Source organism: Zea mays, chromosome 8 (genome assembly GCF_902167145.1).
Source record: "Zea mays cultivar B73 chromosome 8, Zm-B73-REFERENCE-NAM-5.0, whole genome shotgun sequence".
Classification (NCBI taxonomy): domain Eukaryota; kingdom Viridiplantae; phylum Streptophyta; class Magnoliopsida; order Poales; family Poaceae; genus Zea; species Zea mays.
This window is the reverse complement of record NC_050103.1, coordinates 6,256,222-6,270,435: the sequence shown is the minus strand read 5'-3', so window position 1 is coordinate 6,270,435 and position 14,214 is coordinate 6,256,222. Positions and strand designations below refer to the sequence as shown.

Genomic DNA, 14,214 nt, shown 5'->3' with positions numbered 1-14,214 from the left:
AGATAAGCCTATCTCAAATTCATGGGGTGAGAGATGGAAATTGATTCTATAGATTTACATGTTATTTTCCCGATGTACAACTTATATCATACTCTCCTAATTGCTTCGCTATAACATAAATGCACTATATAACTATCTCTCTTATATGATTTAGGATAATATACAAATATATTACATATATAAATATATTAACTTAATTAGTTTTGTCTAAATTATAATTATTAAAATGGAATTCAATTCCAACGAAACAAACGGGCCCTTACAAAATTTCTAGTATCATTTAACCATCTATTCAACACACCAAAGATAATTGGATAAAATAGCAACACTAGGACAAATACTACATAGCACATTACATGTTCCATTATATGGTCATTAAATTGTCGTTAAGCCTTCTATAACATTATGGCCTAAAAGGTTGTTAAATAGTAAAAAAAGATGGATGACTAAAGTCCAAGTTCATGCTTGGGCTAAGTTTATATTGGGTATTTTATACCACGGGTTAACGGGTATGGGTGAAGGCGGAACGTTCTGATTCCCGTTTACTTATTGGGTGAAGATTTTTGCCTAATAATAGACCTACGGGTGAATATTTATCCCACATATATATCCTAGTGGAGTCAATATCCATCGGATATCGGTCGTGGGTACCCATTGCCATCTCTAGATCGAAGAGTAGAAATTTACTTCCTAAACCTCTCTCTGTCTCATGCAGCACAATAGACGCTTTGTTTCGTTGCAACAGCTTGTTTCTCTTTGACGTCCAAATTCGTCTATCTACGGACCCACGGCCGCCCAGATTTTGAAATTTCAAAACGGAACACACCCCGGGGTTCGGAGTATCTGCTGCCCCTGCGGTCCTGGAAAGCCCGGCCCACCTCTCACTTGCACCACCAGCTCACCGGTTCCGGTCAACAGTCTCTCGCGGGTGCCTGTGCCGGTGGTCCTCCGTCCTGGCTCTGGCTGCCACCCACCTCCCGATTACCGTTCTCGCCTCGACTTCAAAACAAGAGCCCAGATCTAAACCAAGCACGCCCATCTTTGCCACACCACACCCCCAGTATTCGAATCTCTCGTGCCCAGATGCGGCAAATTAAAAACAACGGACAGACGCGGAACCCCTCCGGCCAACGGATCTCACCCTCTGCGGCATGGGTCCCACTCACGCTCGGGTCCACTCGACAGCGTGTAGGGCAGAGAGGCGAGCGGTACCAGTACCATAGGCCTCCCGACGCAGTCCGGGCAGCGGGCCCCGCGGATTGGACCGGTCAAAAGGCGTGGCCCAACCAAACCCCAAGGGATCCGGCGCTTTGTCTGCACGTGAATGGTGCCAAGATCGCCTGGTTGACAGGTGGGACCCGTGAGGTTGTAGACCCACATGTCTGTGGCGTTAAAGGAGGGGGGAGGGATCGGCGGGCGGGTGGTGCGCGCGGGCAGGCGGGCGTCGCGTGGTGGTGGTGGTGGTGGGTGCTTTGACTGCAGGCCTCGGCAGCAGGCAGAGAGGACTAGAGGAGTCGGGGCCTCGGAGGAGGGGAGGGAGAGGGCGAAGAGTAGGGGGAACCAAATCTTGAAGGGTAAACGGAGAGTTCTTTCGTGGAGGAGGAAGGGGGGGACAGCAGGAGGAGGGTAGAGGTATGTGCGCACCCATCTGTTCTTGCTCCTGATTTGGCTGTTTGTTTTTTCTGTCTGTTCTTCGCTGTTGGTAGTTTGTGACCGTGAATGGGCGTTCCTGGTCCATGTTCGCGTGCGCTGCTGCCGATTCTGGGAGCTCTCTGGTCGTCCGTCTCGCTGGGATCTGCCTTTTCCCCGGTGAGAGCCGCGGAACGTTCGCCGCCTTTTCTTACTCGCGGGCCAGTTATGGTTTCTGGAGCGTTTTCTCTGTTCTTGGCGAGGTGGTCATCGCTCTGAGAACGATGCGCTCTTTCTCCGAGTTTGTGCTCAAGTTTTCGTCAGCCTAGAGGCTATAGCGTTTGCTGCGGATCTCACGACTTCTCTCTTCCTCTTCTCTATTGGTGCATACGTTTTCATCCGAAATCCATTAGTTAGTGCCCGAGCCGTCAATTCTTTGTGGATTTGCTTGTTCCCCTTCGTTACAGGCTCGGAAATGCCCCTGAACAGATTCACAGGGGTCCTAGATTAGGATTATTTTCTATGACTTTCCAAGAGTCAGGAGCACGATTGCTTTCTCTCGGCTGTCTGCCTGGTTCATGACTCAGCCGGGTTTGCAAGCCTAGGAAGAACTTGCTCACGTTTCTTACATTTATCTAGATTCGAGGGACGGGTTGTACTCGTTAACAAAGTTCACCTCGTTAGTCATTAAAGCTCCGCTGTTGTGAATGATGCTGCCATTGCGATATCTGGAATCATCGCTCTGATCGATTTGGTTGTTAATCCACTTACAGGTAGCTCAATAGATCTACTGCTCTCGGGGGAGTTAATGCAAAGCTGAGTTGCTGCACGTTGGCTTTCTTCAGAGATGGCTTCAGCTGGTGTAGCCCCATCTGGGTACAAAAACAGCAGCAGCACTAGCATTGGTGCCGAGAAGTTGCAAGATCAGATGAACGAGCTAAAGATTAGAGATGATAAGGTGAAGATGCCTTGATATCTTGTTTCGGGCTTACTGTAATTTCCTCAAGATTATGTGAAAAATGGGACTGTGATGTAACCTTTGGTGTGAATGCCAAATGCAGGAAGTTGAAGCAACCATAATTAATGGGAAAGGGACTGAAACTGGGCACATAATTGTCACCACTACTGGTGGCAAGAATGGTCAACCAAAACAGGTGAGTGCTTTACTGCATTTGATCATGATTTATCAACTATTCTACATGTTTTTAGTGCATGTCTGAATCTAATAATTGAGAGTCAAGACCATAATTTAATGTCCTTCTTTTGCATATTGCCAATATATCCATGTTGCTAACTTATAAGATTGTGGAGTTGTTCTGATCAGTTTTGTCAGATTCTTTTTGTATAATAATGTGTATTTATTGGTTGCATTTGCAGACAGTGAGCTACATGGCTGAGCGCATTGTAGGTCAAGGTTCTTTTGGGATCGTCTTCCAGGTTATTTGCAATAACTTGTGACTGACTTTGATATGTACTATTATGTAGCCGCCTGTGGTGTTGCTTTCCACGGCGCTGCACATGTTTTAGATCTTCATATCTTGCGTGCTATAAATCACCTTTCTTAATCAGATGCCATTTCACCTGTTCATAGGCTAAGTGTTTGGAGACGGGTGAGACTGTTGCCATAAAGAAGGTTCTTCAGGATAAGCGTTACAAGAACCGCGAGTTGCAGACCATGCGCCTTCTTGACCACCCTAATGTTGTTGCTTTGAAGCATTGCTTCTTTTCAACTACCGAGAAGGATGAGCTTTATCTGAACTTGGTCCTTGAGTATGTGCCGGAGACAGTTCATCGAGTTGTGAAGCATCACAACAAGATGAACCAACGCATGCCACTTATTTATGTGAAGCTGTATATGTACCAGGTAATGGTTTGTCCTGTTCCTTTTTGCTGTTGTTTTAATTATACCTTAAAGCTTATGTTTTGGGCCCTGTTTGATGTTGAAACTAACAAACATATTTCATTTCGCCTAAATATTGTCTGCTCCAATGAATGTGCTAGTTCTTTTTCAATATTTGATATTATATTGGATTTTGGCAGATATGTAGGGCATTGGCTTACATTCATGGCACTATTGGTGTCTGCCACAGAGATATTAAGCCACAAAACCTTCTGGTATGCTGGAAAATCTGCTATTTTGCTACTGTATCTTTTTGTAAAGAAATGATTTGTACTTTGAAATTGATGTTCAAACTTCACTACAGGTGAACCCACACACCCACCAGCTTAAACTATGTGACTTTGGCAGTGCAAAAGTTCTGGTCAAGGGGGAACCAAACATATCGTACATCTGCTCCCGATACTATAGGGCTCCAGAGCTCATATTTGGTGCCACTGAGTATACCACAGCGATTGACATTTGGTCTGCTGGATGTGTTCTTGCTGAGCTTATGCTAGGGCAGGTAAGGTGTCTCAAATTTTTATTGCCATTTTAAAAAAGGTTTTCAAGCCAACAAGGTCCTTTCAGTTCACACTGTCTTACAAGAACTATTTGGACAGCCTTTGTTTCCGGGTGAAAGTGGTGTGGACCAACTTGTTGAAATCATCAAGGTAATTGTCGGTTCTACAAGCTTGTGAATTGTCTTCTATAGAAGCATAAAATCTGATCACCCCTAAAATGATTTTGTATGGCAGGTCCTCGGTACGCCAACAAGGGAAGAAATTAAATGCATGAACCCAAATTACACAGAGTTTAAGTTCCCACAAATCAAAGCACACCCATGGCACAAGGTGCTCAAATCTTTCTACATTTTGTTACAATACTCTAAGAAAACTGTTACTGTTGTGTTACTAATTTACTTTTTGTACATTTTATCTTTCAGGTATTCCACAAAAGGATGCCGCCAGAAGCTGTTGATCTGGTCTCTCGGCTACTCCAGTACTCCCCAAATCTGAGATGCACTGCTGTAAGTGCATGCCATTGTACATTATACATGATGGAAATACCCCTGTTGACTTTGGTTTTCTAAGATCTTCATGAATGTTTTGTCCAGATGGAGGCACTTGTTCACCCATTCTTTGATGAGCTTCGAGATCCTAATACTCGCCTTCCAAATGGTCGCTTTTTGCCACCACTATTCAATTTCAAGCCTCACGGTATGTTTCATGCCTACATAATTCAACATCGTTATCATAGCTGCTACAACCAGGTAGCAGTGTAGTACTAAGTTTGTTCTTTGTATATCACCACCTTACATGCTCGCCACCTCTGTTCTGCAGAACTTAAAGGAGTCCCATCAGACATTGTCGCGAAATTGATTCCAGAACATGCAAAGAAGCAATGCTCCTATGTTGGATTGTGAAATGACCGCGCCTTGAGACTGGAACCTGTGGTTGCAATTGTGAATTTCCCCTGGGATGTTTGACGATCTGAGGCATGCGAGCCTGTTGTTGAAGATGCAAGGTTACGTACTTGTACGACAATGTGACCTGTGTAGCTGAGTAGTCTATGTCGCAGTGACATGTAACGGCACCCCCCTTCCTACTAACTGACGCTTACTCGAGATTGCCATAGTTGATCTTGTAATTTGTTATAGAGCAGTATGAATGTATTTATGGTAGCTTGAATCTATGTATGGATTCACTTCGTTTTTCCATGTTTCCTTGTCTCCAGACCCAGATTGCTACCGTATTGTTTCAGAATTCCTAGCTACCTGTTGCCTATTGAGTATTGACTACCAGCTTGCACTTGTCTGTTATTGCACTGGCTGTGGAATCAGCTGTTGATTTTTGCCACAATATTTTAGTTCAGATGTACTCCCTATTCTAAAAAGAATGTGAAATCTTACTAATAGAATAGACTACTTTTTTTAGAATTTCTTTCCATTTTGAGGAATTAAAATCTTACTAATAGAATAGACTACTTTTTTTTAGAATGTGACATTACACCACTTTCTAAAGTTATCATATAAGCCTATCTCATTTATGGGGTGAGAGATGAAAATTGATTATATAGATTTACATACTGTTTTTCCGATGTACAATTTATAGCACACCCTTCTACTTGCTTCGCTATAACATAAATGTAGTATATAACTATCTCTTTCATGTGATTTAAGATAATATATAAATATATTACATATATAAATATATGAACTTAATTAGTTTTATCTAAATTATAACTATTAAAATAAAATTCAATTTCAACGAAACAAACGGGGCCTTGATTAATTATAAAATGTATTTTTGTAATAAGTTGATTTAAAGCTATAATGTAAATACTATTTACTAGAAACTTGGTTAAATATGAATTAGTTTAACTAACGAGTTTAATTGGCATACCACTTATAGTTATATTCTTTGAGACGGAGGGACGAGTACGTTGTTCGATCGGTCTGGAAGTATGCTGACTTGATCGTTCTTACCAGAAAGTTGCATTATTGCAGCGTTTGAGACGACTGACGAGGAAATGTGACACGCAGATGCTACTCAGTGCTTGGCAGGACTGCATTCCAAGTGGTCCTTCTGGGGAGAGAGGAATCATAGACTGTAGCTCCGGTTTCTTGAAAAAAAACGGTTCCCGTGAAATGGCAGGTATGGTTCTCCGGTTCCTTTGAAAACTACTCTTTGTAAAATGAAGTATGCTTGGCTCTATCGAAGTTAGCTGTTGTTAACAGCCATACCAGACAGGTTCTTTCAGTGTCCGGTTAGATTTTGAGGCGTCGAGGGTTGTTTGGTTGAGAAGTGGAGAGTTCCTTTAGAGTGTGTTTAGTTGAGAAGTGGAGGAAAATGGATCGACTATATTCCTATTTTTTTTATGTTTAGTTTCCAAGAAAAGCGGAGCAGAGCGGCTCCTGAAGTTTTAGAAATTTACCATAAATAGTTTAAATGCTCCCGCTCCGTCAAAACGAACATACACGAGCGCTCTCCTCCCTCTACTTCCTTCTACAACCGTATGTCTTTCCAATCAAGCAAAGAACGGAGTAGCTCTGCTCTATTCTACTCTTAACCAAACAAAAAAATGAAGTGACTCTGTTCTGCTTGTCAAATGCGAAATAGAATGATTCTATTCTAAAAAATTGGAATAGAGCCGCTCCAACCAAACTAACCTCACTCGAGGGACTAAAGTTTAGTCTTTACTCTATTTGATTCCAAGGACTAAAAGTATTCATAACATATTAAATGACTTGAAAACTAAAATGTTCTTAACATTCTTCCGCCATTAGCATAACTAAAATAAACTAGGGATAAGTGAAATTAATATGGACTAAAACAATTTGGTCGCTGTTTTATTCCCATATTTGACAATTTAGAAATTAAATAAAACTAAAATAGATGGATTAATTTTTAGTTCCTCAAACAATTTTTTCTAACAATTTTCGATGGACTAAGTTTAGTCATTTTTCATAAGAAATTAATATGGACTAAGGGCCTGTTTGTTTACCCCTCAGATTATATAATCTGGATTAAATAATCCTAAGAGGCAAACAAACAGTCTAGCTTATTTGTCGAGATTATATAATCTAACTCCTGGATTATGATAATCCATAAGCAAGTGAGGAGGTGCTTATTTCAGATTATTTTTTTCCACTTCTCCACTACCCTTTCAAGTTTCCTAGAAATTACCCACCATTGCCATTATAACCCACCATTGGCATTCTTGTCTTCCTCATACAAAAGAATCCTATTAACAACTCAAATAATCTGGATAAACAAACAGGACTACTCAGATTATATAATCCAGATTATATAATCCAGATTATATAATCCTCCAAAAATAATCCAGATTATATAATCCATGGGGGTAAACAAACAGGCCCTAAAGCAGTTTAGTCACTGTTCCCACGTTCGACAAGCTGCAATCGAGTGTCGGACTGTTCAACTACAGATGTTTATTTGGTTGTGCCTCTATGGTTTTGGAGGGAATAATTGGTATCCTGTCTCCCCGCTATTATGCCATCTCTATTATGTCATCTGTATTTTGTGTGTCTATCTATGTCGATAATTTATAAATCTATCTATATCTATGATTTGTGAGTCTAATGCTAAATTTTTGAAACCCATCAGTAATAATGACAAAATAGTAAATCTCTTGGTTTTGGCTAGGCTTCGGATTAGCAAAGGAAATTCTCAGTTTTTGTAAAAAATCGTGTGGAAATTCTCAGTAGAGACCAGAGCTGCCAACACCCAACACGATGCCCTTGGGGAAGTACTACTGCGACTACTGCGACAAGCAGTTCCAGGACACCCCCGCCGCCCGGAAGCGCCACCTCCAGGGCGTGCAGCACCAACGCGCCCGCGCCCTCTGGTACGACTCCATTCGCCACCAAGGTCAGCCGGGAATCCTCCCCTCTTCCCCTCCCCCGTCCCGGTCGTCGCTTCCTCTGCTCTCTGGTTGGCGCGTTTCGTCGAATACCGTGTCTGCCACCGCGCCCGGGTCCGCTCAGTTCTTTCCGGTTGACTCCTCTCTTTCCTTCGTCCGCAGACCAGCATGGCGGCGCTTCCTCCCTCCTCCTGCCTGACGGCACCCTCGCCAAGGGCATCTGTCACCACTTCGTCCGCACGGTGAGTCATCTCACGTTGCGTCGGTAACTTATTATAGTCGCTGCCTCACATGCACCAAGAGTAGGCCACTCTGAATTTTGAGGTCAATCTCTTCGTGCTGCAGGGGGCTTGCAAGTATGGGGATTCATGCAGATACTTCCATCCGAAGCCAAATGGTGTCAATCCAGCATTAGCTGCACCAGGTAAGGCCTTCTTCAGTTATTCCTATTCGACATGGATTGGATGGGACCGGAAGAACTTATGAAGAATTTGACTTGCTATGGATTCAAACACATCCAATCCCGTCTAATCCATATGGATTGTGATCAAAACGAACAGACTCTAAGGGTGCAACTTACGAGCTGTTTGAACATCTACTCATAAGTATCCATCGAGTTGTACTTGTATGTTGCATTTGGGCTAGATTCTATTTGAATGAAACATCTCCTGAAGGTCACATGTTCCTACATTTGATTTATCACAAATAACGTGTCTTTTGAGCAACAGACACAATAATTGATTTTAGATGATATATGTGCCCTATTTGAGCAACGGACACAGTAATGAATTTTAGATGATTTCTGTGCCCTCTGCGGAACCAAGCAGGACTTTTGGGTGTCACATACTTCTGCCTCAAGGAAATAATTGTCTGTACACAAATCTGCTGGAGGGTAGGAACATTTAGCCTTTTCCCCTCTCAAACACACAAGAGAGGTGTATATCATTATATTAAAAAGAAGTAAGGTGTCTAAGCGATTCATACAGCCCCTTAAAGGCTTTGTCTGGGTACTCTACTACTCTAGTATTTGCCTCAATACACAAACAAAGCCTAAGGGCTAACTTACACCCTAATCCACCCCAATCCATGTGTATTGAGGTAAATACTAGAGTAACCAAATAAAGCCTAAGGGCTTGTTCGGTTATTTCCGTTCCATGTGGATTGGAGGGGATTGTGTGATATTGAGATGGATTTTAACTTATTATGAATTTAAACCGACTCAATACCATGCAATCCACATGGAATCATGTCAAAACGAACAAGCCTTAGGGCTTGTTCGTTTTGCTATTAAACCATGTGGATTGGGTGGGATCGAGTTGGTTTAAATTCATAGCAAGTCAAAATACATCTCAATCCCACCCAATCCACTTCAATCCACGTGTAATTGAAATAACCGAACAAGGCCTTAAACGGGCATGATCCCAATACAGCAAGGAGCCTTTAGCCTTGTTAGGTATAAATTGTTAGGTATGACTAATTATTTTGAATGCAACAAAGCTTACATTTACAATTACTATTGATAACACATGATGCTATTGCTTATAACTTGGAGAAACATTTGTTATTGGTTCTGTCAGCACTAAAAAAGATACTGAGTTTAAGTTGGTTTAGTCCATGGATAGACCTCATATGTTTCTAATAATTTTGTATTATTCAGGGCTTGGGTCTGGGCCTGCACCCATGGTGCAGCAGTCTGATATTATTGGGAACCAACCCAATTTTGTTGTATACCAGGGAGTAGACATAAATTCTTCCTCAGGTCGGTGATCTTTTTATTGCATGAGATTCTTATCAAACACAATATTGTTATAGTTAACTGTATGATTGCATGCCTAATCTAGAAATTACTAGTTGGATTTTGCTTCATAAACAATTAATTTTCTGCATTCTATTTAATGCGTAGAGATTGTTTACAATATTCTTTATAAAGCTCCAACCTAAACGAAAACAATGAATATAAAAATTTAAGAGTTATGTATGCCACCCACTCAGTCAAGTGTTCACAAACATATGCCACCGTTGATTTTTCAAAAACTTTGACCATTCGTTTTATTAAAAAATGAGTTATCATTTATTTTGTTGTGATTTGTTTTATCACTCAAAATCTTTTGAGCGTGACTTAATTTTATATTTTCGAATAAATATTTTAAATAAGACGAGTGATTAAAGTTATTGAAAAAGTCAACAGCGTCATATATTTGTGAATGGAGGTAGTAGTAAATATATGAAAAGTGTGCCTTAATTGTAGGTGTCTGACGCTCTCACCAATCCAGAATAATCATCACACTTCTAGAGTTCCAGTGTTACATTATTTTTCTGTTTAGTAGTTTTTAAAAAAAAATTAGTAGTTTTTTTTTAAAAAAATTGGGTTGTCATTGAGGACATCTATTTGTTTAACATGCCATGAAGGGAAAATTCTTTTGTGACCATTGAATGAGATGAAAAAACCTACTTCTACTTGTAAGTAGATAACACCTGCTTTTAGAAGAAAACACACATAATATTTTCCGCCCAAACTGCTTCGAACCAACAAAAGATCTCTAAATTCTTGCATCCACCTTTACAGAAAGAATTGTGATATACGACAAGCTAGATGCTTACCATATCCTCACTTCAGTCAGCTGTCATGCCATGATGTGAGCCCTTGCGACACAATCATCCTATTTGGACATTCCAATTTACTCCATCATGTGCCAGCGGGTCCATTGGTTAGTGACTTGGCGCCTACCAGAGACTGATCGTGTGCTGTTTGGATGTTTCGAGGCTATTCAATTGCAAGCGGTCCTGTCGGTTGGTGCCTCAGGATGACTAGGAAGGAGGGCGTACAGATTAAAGACCTTAAATTTGTTTGGTTTGGAGCTGTTGTCAGCTTCCTGGCCTGCAGGAACCATGCTCCTGATCCTTTCTCTGAATTTTGAAATGTCGTGATGCTTTCAAGTGCTTAAGCTTCCAGGGCATCATAGGGTTCACCGTTTGCAAATGCTCCATTTCCCTGGTCACCAAATCATCCTTTAGTGGCTGATTGGTGGTTAGGGATCATGAGGGGATCCATGAGAGACAAAACCCGATCACGAGGGGATCCATGAGGGCTTGTTCGGTTATTTTCAATCCATATGGATTGGAGGAGATTGATACGGATTGGAAGAGATTTTGACTTACTATGGATTAAAACCCCTCAATCCATATGGATTGAGGTAGAACCGAACAAGCCCTAAGGAGGAATCCCCTTCTAGCAAGGGGATTTGTCTCCCATGAGTTGATTTGGTGACAAGGGGATCACGGGAGGATTGGAGGGGATTGAGGGGGAAATAAACCAATCCTCCCGGGATCCCGGGTCACCAAATCAGCTGGGGATTGCTCCTCATGGATCCTCTTGTGATCCCTGTCCACCAAATCATCTCTTAATGAGTTCCATGACACTTACCTTAGGGATTTTGCATTGGCAATGTTTCATTCCTCTTTGTTGCCGCAGGGAAGATACTGGGGGGACACGCCTCTTGGGGCAACCTGCCGCCATCACTGCAACCTCCTCCTGAAGGCGGCTACCCTCCCCTCCCGTTCATCGACTGGGGCTGAAGGGGCGTTGTCTCCCTGAAATTCGAACCATTTAATATTTCATACCTTGATTGGTTGTGCTAAATCGCATATACTTGGAGCGCAGTAGAGTTAAGGTGATCCCAGTTTATTTTGATCTTAAATTTATCTCTGTAATAGATATTTACAGTCAGAGGTACACTTCGCAGATTGCGTTGATGTTTGAATGAACTCACATTTGCATCAATGGTGCTCTTATGGCAGTTGAGTCCACGTACAATTTGCACGTACTACTTCACTGTCAAGCAGTACCTGGCTTTCACATTAAATTTTCCTACCAAGTACACAAGTGCAATTCACATGGACGCCTTTATTTTTTTAATGACGGTGTGGGGTTGCCAGGGGGGAGAGAGTAGGAATGAAAACGAGACGGGAAAATCTCGTACCACCCCGTTCTGAATACTATTTTTCTGTTTATTTTTGAATTGTTCAAGAACTGATTAGAAACGGTACATAAATGATTTAGCTAGTTTTCTGATTGTTTTTACATTTTTCTTTTTCGAGTGGTGGTGATATCGTTTTTACTGTTTTTTATATAATATGAGATACATCTAGCTATAATTTATACAAGTTACAAATATTTTTGTTGTGTTCAAGTGAATGAATAAGATTTTTGTTGTGCTCAAGTGAATGAATAAGAGAAAAACAAAAGTTGTAATTACTAATATGAATGATGATGAAGAGATGCTTGTGTATTATATCTTAAAAATTAGATAATATTATGTGGAAACTAGGGGTAACAATGTGCTCTAAATTTTACACTATAAAATTTAAGGATCAGATCTAGGTAGGATCGGACCCTATTTCTATTCATTTTTGAACTAAAAATAATTTAGGGCCATAGCAATTTGTGAAGAAACATTTATATCATGATCCATTACCACCTTTAGTGGAAACTATAAAATATTTGTCTTTTCGATTAGAGTTTATTGTTTTTGAATAATCGACAATTCCGATCTCGTATTTCAATAGTTGGTTTTTCGTTTTTGTTTTCACCCCGTTAAAAAAAATGAAAACAAAATTAATTTAGCTGTTTTTTGATCGTTTTCGACCGTTTCTATCCCTAGGACATGGGCCGAGGTGACGGAGTAGGTGTCGTCGCGCGAAGATATCATAAAACTGTAGACAGTTAGGAGAGTTGATTGTAGGTTAGAGTGAGGGGCAGACAGCTAGGAGAGTTGACGTGCGTAGGATAGAGGGTGAGGGCATAGAGTTGACATGTGTATACGATTTGGATGCAAAGTGGGAAATTAATATATTAATGTAACAATGATGAGATTGTATATAATACATGTTGTTTATAATTTGTGTATGAGTTCGTCTCTATGGGCGCAGTAACGTCCAAATCATCAGGGCAGCCCTCAAATGCACGACATATTTGTTGTTGCCTTTCATGTAATTCCTCAACCTAGGTGCCTGTCAACTCCGTAGTCGGCTGCGAAGTTGGCAAGTCGGGTCCGGAGTGATTTGGGTACCGGACTTTACGCAAGGCATTGTAAGACATGGTTTTAGTAATTGAACAAAAACAACTGAAATTGGTGAACTAAACTACATAATTGAAAAAAGTTACAATGTGGGAAGGTCACTTGAAGATACATGATGAGAAGTATCTGATGGTTTTGTTAGTTGAGGCGCTTCCACATCATTATCTGTGTTGACAGACTTGCACGAAGGACCTCATAGTGCTTCTCAACCATCTTGGTAAGAGTATTTTTGATGGTGGAACAAGCTCTGCCCACTTCGGAGTCATACTCAACCAACGTTCTATGAATTTCGTCGGGTCACGTTCTTGGAGTTGCTTGATCTTACTTGAAATCATATCTTGAACAATGAAAGCTAAATATGAATGGTATGATGACTACAAGGGTCAGGACGAGAGACATCAAAAGTGTTTGCCGTGCCCCTTTGTTGTGAAATAATACATAATAATGCATAAGTTATAATTATTAAGTAGAACAGATGGATATAGTTATACATAAAACATTTATCATGCACAAACTCGTAATAGATATCATATACAAAAACTAATAGTGATGCTACAGATATACCACATGTCCATAATAAGTGACATGCATATTTATGCAGGATGATGGCTTCACATTTGTTTTGTATAAATGACATACCACACAATGGTCAAATGGTTCCCTGCTTTGGCGTGACTTTTGCTTTGGCGTGACTTTCTCTTATCAGCTTTTGTCAGTGTTTGAAAAATGTTTTCATCGAAGAATTTTATGCGAGGTGTGCCACATTTGTTGTGGGAGGGCTTGTAGCGTTATGCAGGTGGTCCAAATAATACAACTACAAAAATAAAAAAAATGAATTTTATTAGCCATGGGTGCAAACTACGTAACTAAAAATAATAACACAACATTTGATGAGTATATCATAAATTAGATTCCACGTGAATTGCCAAAAAATGAACAGTCCAAGATTATTTACTTACTAGTATGACAATTAAACATCCATATATCATTGTGGGCACATTAGTAGTTCTTCTTGTATGCCACTTATGAGCATCTTCACAAAGGTCGTTGAAAATTAACTGGCACCAGTCTGTCTCATGGAAGCGATCCATTTCTTTCGTCAGTAACACGACATGGTTAGATATGCCCTAGCTGGCAGCGGGGAACAACAACATATTGAATAGGATAAAAAAGAAGCGCCTAATGGAGAGATCATTATCGTCTGTTTTTCTCAAACGATCCTGCAGCGATGCAACAACGAACTCA

General features: G+C 40.8%; 2 protein-coding genes and 1 long non-coding RNA gene across 5 annotated transcripts; 2 read left to right on the top strand and 1 right to left on the bottom strand.

Moving 5' to 3' along the window:
* Positions 1-1,422: 1,422 nt before the first annotated feature.
* LOC100282499 (glycogen synthase kinase-3 MsK-3) lies at positions 1,423-5,318 on the top strand. Of its 2 annotated transcripts, none has more exons than NM_001353227.1 (12): positions 1,423-1,632; positions 2,403-2,587; positions 2,691-2,783; positions 3,007-3,066; positions 3,221-3,493; positions 3,670-3,744; positions 3,834-4,031; positions 4,129-4,179; positions 4,264-4,359; positions 4,452-4,535; positions 4,623-4,725; positions 4,849-4,966. In NM_001353227.1, exons 2-12 carry the CDS (start codon positions 2,477-2,479, stop codon positions 4,929-4,931), a joined length of 1,227 nt encoding a protein of 408 aa, NP_001340156.1. In that variant the 5' UTR covers positions 1,423-1,632; positions 2,403-2,476; the 3' UTR covers positions 4,932-4,966. The 2 variants fall into 2 exon arrangements, with proteins under 2 accessions (NP_001340156.1, XP_020397732.1); XM_020542143.3 differs by having other exon boundaries at positions 1,489-1,809; positions 4,849-5,318.
* Positions 5,319-7,672: 2,354 nt separating this feature from the next.
* LOC103634705 (zinc finger CCCH domain-containing protein 3) lies at positions 7,673-11,687 on the top strand. Of its 2 annotated transcripts, none has more exons than XM_008657295.4 (5): positions 7,673-7,899; positions 8,054-8,133; positions 8,237-8,315; positions 9,549-9,650; positions 10,458-10,878. In XM_008657295.4, exons 1-5 carry the CDS (start codon positions 7,764-7,766, stop codon positions 10,529-10,531), a joined length of 471 nt encoding a protein of 156 aa, XP_008655517.1. In that variant the 5' UTR covers positions 7,673-7,763; the 3' UTR covers positions 10,532-10,878. The 2 variants fall into 2 exon arrangements, with proteins under 2 accessions (XP_008655517.1, NP_001340157.1); NM_001353228.1 differs by lacking the exon at positions 10,458-10,878 and adding an exon at positions 11,364-11,687 and having other exon boundaries at positions 7,754-7,899.
* On the bottom strand, positions 10,219-11,473 carry LOC109941636 (uncharacterized). Its single transcript, XR_002264332.1, has 2 exons — positions 11,316-11,473; positions 10,219-10,883 (listed from the first exon to the last, which is right to left on the bottom strand). It is a non-coding gene; the product is annotated as an uncharacterized lncRNA (long non-coding RNA).
* Positions 11,688-14,214: the final 2,527 nt, after the last annotated feature.

What these genes read in the sequence shown, in the direction of transcription:
- LOC100282499 (XM_020542143.3), top strand. Translation starts at nt 2,477, where the DNA reads ATGGCTTCAGCTGGTGTAGCCCCATCTGGGTACAAAAACAGCAGCAGC. An exon ending in CTTTTGGGATCGTCTTCCAG is followed by an intron (nt 3,067 to 3,220) that starts GTTATTTGCAAT and finishes ACCTGTTCATAG; the next exon opens with GCTAAGTGTTTGGAGACGGG. An exon ending in CAAATCTGAGATGCACTGCT is followed by an intron (nt 4,536 to 4,622) that starts GTAAGTGCATGC and finishes TGTTTTGTCCAG; the next exon opens with ATGGAGGCACTTGTTCACCC.
- LOC103634705 (NM_001353228.1), top strand. Translation starts at nt 7,764, where the DNA reads ATGCCCTTGGGGAAGTACTACTGCGACTACTGCGACAAGCAGTTCCAG. An exon ending in GTCACCACTTCGTCCGCACG is followed by an intron (nt 8,134 to 8,236) that starts GTGAGTCATCTC and finishes TTCGTGCTGCAG; the next exon opens with GGGGCTTGCAAGTATGGGGA. An exon ending in TCCAGCATTAGCTGCACCAG is followed by an intron (nt 8,316 to 9,548) that starts GTAAGGCCTTCT and finishes TGTATTATTCAG; the next exon opens with GGCTTGGGTCTGGGCCTGCA.